Raw genomic sequence first — 10129 nt, 5'->3', positions numbered from 1 at the left:
GTCATGCCTGAGATGATTGCTGAATAAATGCCCTCTTAAAGCTGTACCTGATGAAGGAGTAAGATCTGTAAAAAGGAATGGGAGGGTGCTGGGACCCCAGGACCCCCCAGCAGCTGCCTGGGTGCTGCCTTCCTCTGCTGCACGAGTAGTGCACTCTGCTGTCCACAGCCTACACTGCAGAGCCCAGGAAGTTACTGCTCCCACACCTTTGCCAGGACAGTATATTCCCTATTTTTAACAACAGCAACAAACTCCTAAGTTTAGGTTAACTTTCTGTTAATCTAAAAAGAGATCCTCTAGAAATTAGCAATGGGGATGAAGGGAAAATAATAATGACTAAATGCTAGCTCTTCTTTTCTCATGCACTCTCAAGCCACACAGGTGAGCATCGGGTCTGGTGTCACAAGGTTCACTTGTTTTCCAGCCTTGCAGAGTATATTCAGATGAACTTGTCTGCAGCAAGTGGGATATCCCAGATTCCCCCCTTTTTCCCTGGAAAACCAGGAATGGGTCCAGCAGCATTCCATACCCTGACAGATGAGGAGACCTTTCTCTTCCACATATGTTGGAAGGGAGATGGAGAAGGGGAGACAGACTTGCTTCCCCATTTCAACAGCCATTTCAGGTTTCCACCTTCCCATAGACAAGCCAGAGCAATTCCACATACTTGGTGTCTTTCTCCTACCTTGGTTGCTGTTCATGGTGTGGATGATGATTTTGACACTGAATCTCACAGTGTGTTAGAGTTAAGCATTCCCTGTTCACATCTGAGGGTCTTTCCCAAGGTGTGGTTCAGCCACGCTATTGCACGGGTGTATTGCTCTGCACCTACGCTCTCCTGGGATTATTCCTACTTCTCAGGTGTTGCAGGTGGAACTTCCAGCACCTAACTCCTGTCCTAGATTGCTGTTTTCAGGCCCATGGGCTTAAGTGGTTCCTTGAATTAGCTTTCAGGAACCACTCTGGTCATACCACTGTAGCTGAACAAGCCTTCATTATTCAGCCAATGTGGAGAAAAGGAACTGGAAAGTTATTTTAAATGCACAGAGAGAGGCACACCAGAGTCCCCGTGGTGGGGAGTCCCCAGCCTGGAAAGCACTCATCAGCCTTCTGTAGCAACAGGAGTCAGGTTGAAACTACTGTTGTGAAGCCTGGGACACAGCTGGAGCAGCTGTTCCTTGCTGGGAGACAAGGATATCCTTCAAGCCCATTTCAAATGCTCATTGTACAACACAGACATGAGTGATGAAAAACGTGATCATCACGAGCTGTAGGAAGCGATGCTCTGGACTGCATCCAATCCCTGCTCATGCACTAAAGGGATCCTACGAGGAGAGTCTTGGAAATAATCTTCGGAAACAGACCAGTGTTCAGCTCAAACAGTCCCAACATGCTGGAAGTGGGGCCTCCAACTTGACCAGATCTCTCAGCAAACGTTTTTCATAAAAAGCAATCAGACGTTTCATTCTGCATGAAAGCCATTGGCTGGGGTCAAATCTGTTCCGCTGATCCAGCTCCTGCCTCTGTTAAAAGGATGAGGCAAATGAACAGTAATCTGCTGACATAAAAGAATAGTGGATATTATCCTTCCACTAGCAATCTTCAATTTTGAACATTGCTTTTGCTTTTCTGAATCCTTCCCCTCCTGACAGGCAACAGAGAGCATGACCTGCATAGCTGAGCTTGACTGAGGTAGAGGTGTTCAATCCCCACAAATCTGGGATAGTGCACCTTTCTCTCCTCAGTCACTTTTTAACAAGGTTACCTCCTAGATGAGAAGTGCACAGTGCAGCCCTCACTTGTAACAGGCCAAGAGTTTCAGGCTTTTCATGCTGACTTAACCTCTGTAGCTCACTCGGAAGGCAGACATGTGGAAGACGGACATATTCTGGGTACTTGACAACCAAACCCTTTGCCTTCAGTGTGCCACAGCTTTTCCATTGGGAAAGGCTCTCCTTGTTCCCCATGCTGCACTCACACCAAACGTGCACAAAAGCCTTCCAACATTGCTCAGTGCCCTGCTCACCTTGGCGTTGTCAGGTTTTCCCACCTTTCTGCAAAAGCAAGGGAAAGGCCTTGCAACACCGAGAGTTGTGTGACAACTCCTCCTCCCGTATTTCAGTAGGACAAATAGAGTCCTAGGGAAAACACAGGGTGATGATGTTACTCTTTGCCTTGCTCTGTAAGGTAGGGATGTTATTCTTTGTAACGTATTATGGAACTCACAGGGGTTTTTGTAAGTTTAGAGGTAAATCATCAGGTGAGAACAGTTACTCACTGCCAAATTAACCCTGGCTACGGGGAATAAGCCAAACAGAGGGGCTGCCAGTGACAGCTGTGGAAGGAAAGTCAAGGGTTTGGGAGAGTAGCTTTATAGGTAGGAAACCTTGGCAAAGCAGCTGAGAATTATTATATCTGAAACATTTCTGGCCAGAGTAAAGAGAGTCACAGTGCATTAGCAGCAACCACCTGTTGGACTTTCGGTACAGCCCCATGACTTTGACAAGGGCAGTAGAATGGGCAGGACTGACCCAGGAGCTCCACAGAGGTGTGGAATTCTTGCGCAAAGACAACCCCTAAAGCCCTGTATAAAGCTACAGCACCTCACACTGCAAAGCATCCAAAGCACACAACCCTGCTCCTTTTACAGGCTGAGAGGTTGCCTGAATTTCACAAAACATTACATAAAAAGATTTTATTATTCTCCATTAAGCTTTTAATTCTTAAACTTTTACAAAGAGGAAACTTTGCAGGATAAGGGGAGTTACTAAATACATCCTCCTCTCTGAGTTTTGGGGTTTTTTTGTATACTTTATATACTGAGAATGATGCCCTATGGTGTGGAATACCCCTTTGGTCAGTTTGGGTCACCTGTCCCCGCTGTGTCTCCTCCCAGCCTCGCAGGCATCTCCAACTTCCTCACCAGGATGGCAGTACAAAAATCAGAAAAGGTCTTGGCTCTGTGTAAGCCCGGCTCAGGAATAACAAAAACATCTCCATATTATCAGGTCTATGTTTGGCACAAACCCAAAACACAGCTCCATACCAGCCACTGTGAAGAAAACTAACTCTACCCCAGCTGAAACCAGCAGAGCTATTTAATAACTTCAAGCTGAAAACCTGAAAGCCAGAGAACTAAGTGAGTGACTCGTGTGCATGTGAAAGGGGAAAATGTGAAAGCCCTACTGGCCAAAATTACCTTGAAAGAATTCCAGATTATGCTGAAATACATGATGACAGTTCATCCTTTCACAGGAGAGACAAGGAAATACTGTGGAGAACTGGCAATTACTCCCAGCCCAGTGTAGTATTTCTGTGCCAACAACTGCAGGAGAAGTAATTAAGCAACATTCACAAAACAAGACAAGCTGGAATATTATCTCTAGCATCTTTGTTTTCTAAAATACTTATTGACTGTTAATATTTTGATCTATAGCCTGTCATTTAAAGTGTTCTGTGCAGAACCACATCTGTGATCTCTCTTCTCACAGTAAAAGTTCGTAAGTCACATTCAACTATTCATTACTGGTTTTTTAATTGCCTTGGCATGGTCAGTCAGGAACATGTTTAGTTCTAGCTCACCTTCTCACCATCAACCAGAAGCTGGTAGGATTTCTCAATTTTTAAGACTGAGGTGGCATGAAGTGTGTCAAGTCATTGCATTATCTGTGTTGTTTTGGAGACAGAAGAGCACGATAAATGGTAGCAAAGCATGTGCTTAATATATCAAGTCCAAAATTAAGACTTCTGAGGGGGAAAAAAAATGGTCATTGCTTATTTCCCAAACTGTCAATGGTCACATCCTGGTATCATGCATCTTATTTCTGTAACTTCAAATGGCTGCAGTCAAGTGTCAGGAGCATGAGAGGTAAATGCAGCATTTCCTCAGCCCTGTTTCAAATTTGCTCATTGTGGCTGTTGCAGTTTCATCCCAAAGCTGAAAGTGATCTCGGTGAGGCTGCTGGGAAGGATATCCAAAGGCTCCAGTCTGCTCTCATGACTCACCCAAAGGGTCCCACCATCTTCAGTGAGCCCTGTGCTTGTGCAGGCTCCGGGATCATCCATGGAGGAACTCACCGTTAAGAAGCAGAAATGTCACTTGTATAATTTTATTTAAAAAACAAAATCCTAATGCTCATGTAGGCAATCTGAGAGTATGAACATGCAAGGGAGTTTCTGCCTGAAGATTCACAGGTTTCAGTAATGGTCCCTCCTACCATGTGAGAAATGAAGCTGCCTGGGTATTCCCAGCCAGTTCCATCAGATGGATTTCACACAGTATTTTTCAGGGAATTGATCTCTTCAATAAGAAAGAGAAAACGACAATTCCTCCTGTGAATATTCTCTACAGTAAACTATTTGCAGACAATCATGAGATAAAAAGTACATGTTCATCTTTTATTTTCAATTAATCTGGCCAATACATTTTTTACAGAACTACGAACTATTTCTGTACAAAATCTGTACATGCGTCTCACAGAGATCAACATTATACTTTCCCTCAAGACTAAAAATATCCAAAACCCAGTTTATTTTGCAATCATAATCAATTTTTAACTTATTTACCCAAGAATGAAGTTCTTCAACAGGTCATAACAGATGATCTTGTGTTTCATCCATCAATGACAAACATCACGTTTAGTGGAACACTTTCACATCACATCACTACCTGAATTTTCAATAACCCCGCTTCTGTTTTTCTTCTTTATCAAGAATAGCCTGTTTTAGACTCAATGCAGCATCTTCAAACTGGGGGTTTAACTCTAATACTTTTCTGAAATCTTTCATGGCCTCATCAAAGTCTCCTGTCCCAAAAAAAAAAAAGAAAAAAAAGTAAAATTATCTTTCTGTAACTGCTCACACTCACAAACCACAACTCAAGAACACCTCCAAATAGTTTCACCAACAAAAAGTAGCAGCTACTTACTGGACCCACTACATTTGGATTCCCCACAGGCCCAAGTGGGAGTCAAAGCGTTTCACACTGAGAATCAGAATATGTATTTTTGAACCTCAAACGGACTTAAGGCTCAATTCAGCCAGTTTATTCCAAGAGAAGGAGACAAAAGGCCCACACCAATAATGAGGCTGCCTTAAAGCTGGCACACAGGCAGAGAGCTTCCAGCTGGTGCCCCATGGTCTGGCTCCGTTCTCCAGTCCCTCAACCTCTGCAACGGCCAAGCTCCAACAAAAGGCACAGGGCTGTCACTTTCTTACAGCATCATCAAAAACAGGGCAGGGAATTCCCCAGAGTCACCGGCAGCCCACTGGAAGTTGAGAAGGCCACACTCACTGCAGCTACAGCTGCTTGGGAGACGATTTATCTCAGGTTTAATGGTGGTGTTTGGAACTGGCTTTATTTACCCCAGTGCAAATTTTCCCACAAGTCAAACTGCACCTTTCCTCCCATTTTCCACGGAATAGCATCGTTTCGAGAGACTCAGCAGCACACCTAGGAACAGGGGGGTGTAACTGCACACACGGGGCAGGCAGCAGCTAGAGGTGCTGTCGCTGCTGGGAACGCGTGTCCCGCGTGTCCCGGAGCGATGCCCGCCCCTGTCCCGCCAGTGCCAGGCGGGTGTCCCTGCCCGCGGCCCGGGGCCGCCCGGCTCGCGCTGCCCCGCCCCGCCCCGGCTCGTACCCAGCCGGTAGCGCACCAGCCCGCGGTTGTAGTAGGGCACCTCGAAGCCGGGCTGGCACTCGATGGCGGCCGTGAAGTCCTGCACGGCGGCGGCGAACTCCACGCGCAAGTACCGCGCCTGCCCGCGCTCGTTGAGCGCCGTGGCGAGGTCGCTGCGGGCGCTGCGGGGACGGAAGAGCGGCGTTAGCGGGGGCCCGCCCGGCGCGCCCGCCCCGCTCCCCGGCCCCGGCGTTACCCCGGGGGGCTGCGGGCGATGAAGCGGCTCAAGAGCTCCTCGGCCGCCGAGAGCCGCCGCGCCCGCAGCTCCGCCCGCGCCGCCGCCAGCAGCGCCGCCGCCTCGCCCGCCATCGCGCTGACGTCACGCGGGGCGGGCGCGCCCTGACGTCACGGGCACGGCGGCGCGGGAGCCGCGCGGCCTCGTGAGGGACGGCGCTGGGGCGGAGGGAGCTGCGCGCACGGCGGGACGCGCGCACGGGAGGACGCGCGCACGGGGGGACGCGCGCACGGCGGGACGCGCGCACGGCGGGACGCGCGCACGGCGGGACGCGCGGACGCGCGCACCGCCAACACAGAAACGTGCTGGTGCTCTCAGTGATAACCAGCGGGGCCAGGGAGGTGCCTGCTCCTCTCCTCTCGTGAGAGCCCCGCCTGCAATGCAGCGTCCAGCTCTGGGGCCGCAGCACAGGCACGACAAGGACCTGGTGCAGCGAGGCCAGAGCAGGCCAAGAGGATCAGGGAGCTGGAGCACCGCTCCTCGGGAGAAAGGCTGGGAGGGGTGGGGTTGCTCAGCCTGGAGAAGGCTCTGTGGAGACCTTAGAGCACCTCCCAGTACCTAAAGGGGCTCTAAGAGAACTGGAGAAGGACTGTTTACAAGGGCATAAAGGGATAGGACAAGGGAGAATGGCTTTAAGCTGAAGGAGGGAAGGTTCAGATTAAACATACGGAAGAAATTGTTTTGTGTGAGGGTGGTAACAGGTTGCCCCCAAAAGCTGTGGCTGCCCCATCCCTGGAAGTGTTCAAGAACAGGTCAGATGGCCTTTGAGCTACCTGGTCTAGTGGAAGGTGTCCCAGGCCAGGGCAGAGGGCTCAAAACAAGATGGGTCTTTAAGGTCCCTTCCAACCCAGGCCGTTGTAGTACTCTGTGATTCTATCTTCACCTGGCTTAAGTTAAGGTGAGAGCACAGACGAGGTCTCACACTCTCCTCTCGGAAACGTGCCAATGCACAATGGGAGCGTCACAGCTCATGGCTCTTGCCAGGCAGCCGAGTGCTGGCTGGTCCTGGGGAGAGCTCATCCTGTGCATCAAGGCCCTGCAGCACTGCCAGAGCAGAGGCTTAACCAGCAGTACGGTAGGACAGTGAGACATCGTTCCTTGGACCTTTGTGTGTAACAAGGGTGACACTTAAGCTCAACAGATGCAGGCTGCTCTCTCAAGCTACATGAAAAATGCCAGGTTCCAGTTTGCAGGTTCATGGAGGTTTCCTTAACCTGTTGAAGATGATATCACCCAAGCTCAGGAACCAGACTGACACACTGACTGCTGAGTGTTTTCAAGCCCTTTATTGCTATGGTGGGTTTCAATACTCTTGGCTGGAGAAAAAGAAACCAGTACACTAGTATCATCACTCTAGTAACCTTAAACAGTAGTACAAAAACATACATGGTAATATTATCAAAATTATTGTGACATTATTTCAACTCAGGAATCACTTCTTTCAAAAAACTGAATTCTGAGAAAACCCAGTAATTTCCAATGGAACTAGAGAGACAAAAAAATGGAGCCTGCTCAGAGTAAAACATATTGATATGAACCCATATTCAGCTCACAAAGTTTTGAAACTAGGCTCAGTCTACAAAAAGAATGCTTTTACCTTAAATCTTTTTTTTAAAGTGTAGCAAAAAATGAAGTCTATTTGCATGGTAATATTTTCAGACAAATGGAACCACTAAAGGTTTCTCTTGTGGTTTTCTGTCTTGGTTTTGGTTTGTTTTTTTTTTGTAATGTTGCTCTAATAGCAGCACTAACTGCTACAATACAGTACCTGAGCTGTATTTCAAAACACAGTAACATTTTACAGGCTGTTTTTAGCAGTCATAAATGCGGCTACACAGTCTTTTTCCTCAGCTTCCTGCGCTGTGGCACAGAGGACAGGCTTTATAATGTTCTGCTTCTTTGGTTTTCATGCAGTGCTTACACACACTGCACATCCAGAATTGATACTCCAGGATAGGGGCTCCTGTTGCAACACATACAGGAATTTTACCATCTCCACTATTAAAAACAGAAAAAAAAAAGAGTAAATAAAGCTGAAAGAATAAAAATGTGGTGCACCAATTGTTGATTAGAAGTCATTAGCTCATGTAACATTTCACTGTTCACTTAACCATGTAAATCCTCGCACCAGAGAATGCCCACCCCCAGAACCATACAGTCAACAAATCAGGAGCAGCAGATCCAAGAGGTGGGGTGAAAAGAAGCAGTGAAGGCCATATAAAGGTGAAGTGTGATTAGACACCTGCCCTGCCATTATACTCCTTCCTCTGAAGTCTGAAGGGTAAACTTGACAGCTGCTAGTGAGATTCTGTACAGCTGCACAGTAGGATCAATCAAGACAGGTTAAAATCCTGTTTGCTGAAAGAAAATTGATTCACAATTGATTTCCATATTTACAAGTTCCATCCTTGTAGTAGGAAACATGTCAAAGACACTGTTGTGGGTACAGCCACTCCAAGGACTTACCCTTAAATGTGCCCTTCATACTAATTTTTCCACTTCACATACTGACCTTTTCACACCAAGTAGATTTAGGTAATTCACAAAACACTGGAGACCTGTTAGTTAATAATGGTTAAACATTCCCTTGTTGATACTTGCATCACACCACCATGGTGATGCAAACACTAACATTCTTACTTTAATGTCACATGACACAGTACCAAAGCCCTAAAACTCCTGTGCTTTGTCTACCTGCATTTCAAATTAGGATGAAGTTACATCTCTATGCCCAGTTCCTCAAATGCAGTCAGTGTCTATTTTCCTAAACAACATAGTGCTGTATTACCTTCCTCCAAACTGGCTAACACCTTCTTCTTGCCTGATAGTTGGTTTAAGCAGCAAAGCACTTACTTAATTTACTCATACACAAAACCTGATAAAACCTAAAATACAGAGAACAGCAGAAAAAAATGAGAGTATTATTTTAGTATCATGTAAAAATAAACCCACCTCTCAAGAACAGCATCCAGGTCAGGTTTTTTGTTACACTTTGGACTATATCTTGTGAATATCTCTAGAGCAAGGTCTTCATACTGTTGCCTCTGCTCTGGCTTAAGAGTTTCCAAGGATTCTAGTTTAACAAAGGCTTTTGAACAAGTATCAAATTCTCTGTTTGCACATGCACAGAGTGCCAAAAGGGAATAGATTTCAACTGCAGGGATAATGTCTTCATAATCTCGCAGATGAAGAGCTAAAAAAATGAAAAAAATAAATCCAAGGAAATTTTTACATATCTGAGAAGTGCAAACATCTGTATGAAATAGTTGCTACTAGTAGACAGCATTAATCCTAGAAATTGGACAAAATGAACCACAGTTTTTTATTGACATTACTATGAAACATTGCTCTAAAAAAACATTAAGGAGATTTGACTGGGAAATTGAAGTGTCGTCTTGAAACACTTTATTTTAGTTGGTTGGTTGGTTTGCTTTAAAAATATTAGAAAGATTTGAAATCTTCACTATTTGGACAAAGTACAAGACACTATTTGGTTCTCTAATTCCCACAGATTTTTTATGAAGGAGGTCTGATGTAAATTCAGGTATGCCTTATAATTTAAGGAAAGAAACAAAACAGTCAGCAGAACATCTGCAGAGACTGACCAATTTACCAGGTAATATTTGGAAAGATTTTCATTTTCTTCAGCAAAGTCCTTTCCAGGTATTGTGACTGCAGCCATATTCAATTCATTATATGGTTTTGGTTTAAACTACATGGATTTATTAAGAACTGAAAAGTGTGGCAGCTATAAATGAAGTTACGTGCTGTCTTTACAGTGTTGAAAATTAATTCTTACCTGTTTTAAGTGCTGCATCTACAGAACCTTTGTAGAGCTGTTTTTGTGCAAGTATGAAAAAGTGGTAAGCCTCAGCTCCTCGCCAAGCGTTGTCTGCAAAGCGATTCGTTGAAGAAAGAACATCTTCTTCCAGCAAACCAGCCAAAGCTGAAGCACTCTGAAAACAAACCAGTATCACAAGTAATTTTTTATATGAAACAGATACAGCAGGAAATGGGGATATACAAAAACAGCTTTTCTATACTTGGTGATTACACCACTGTCCGTGTTAAGTAGGAGAACTACAAATGGACCTACAGTGAACATTGTCAGGCATTCTGTACAGAGCACAGGCACAACATATGGTGCAGATTTTCAAAGATAAATATCATATACGTGTGTGTACAAATATATTTTGTGCACATCTGCAGACTGG

The 10129-nt window shown here is 45.6% G+C and overlaps 2 protein-coding genes across 3 annotated transcripts in view; both read right to left on the bottom strand.

Annotated features, from left to right (window-relative positions):
• Positions 1-4384: 4384 nt before the first annotated feature.
• On the bottom strand, positions 4385-5989 carry TTC32 (tetratricopeptide repeat domain 32). Its single transcript, XM_048298733.1, has 3 exons — positions 5877-5989; positions 5642-5802; positions 4385-4805 (listed from the first exon to the last, which is right to left on the bottom strand). Exons 1-3 carry the CDS (start codon positions 5987-5989, stop codon positions 4678-4680), a joined length of 402 nt encoding a protein of 133 aa, XP_048154690.1. The 3' UTR covers positions 4385-4677.
• Positions 5990-7182: 1193 nt separating this feature from the next.
• Positions 7183-10129, bottom strand: part of WDR35 (WD repeat domain 35) — a 42595-nt gene continuing 39648 nt past the window's right edge. For both annotated transcript variants that reach the window (XM_048297698.1, XM_048297699.1), the window contains 3 exons: positions 9715-9871; positions 8868-9108; positions 7183-7913 (listed from right to left, as the gene is read on the bottom strand). In XM_048297698.1, the coding sequence (XP_048153655.1) occupies positions 7763-7913; positions 8868-9108; positions 9715-9871 (549 nt within the window). In that variant the 3' untranslated portion in view covers positions 7183-7762. The remainder of the gene's footprint in view (positions 7914-8867; positions 9109-9714; positions 9872-10129) is intronic.

The sequence above is a fragment of the Corvus hawaiiensis genome, chromosome 3 (assembly GCF_020740725.1).
Source record: "Corvus hawaiiensis isolate bCorHaw1 chromosome 3, bCorHaw1.pri.cur, whole genome shotgun sequence".
NCBI lineage: Eukaryota > Metazoa > Chordata > Aves > Passeriformes > Corvidae > Corvus > Corvus hawaiiensis.
This window is presented reverse-complemented; position numbering and strand designations above follow the sequence as displayed.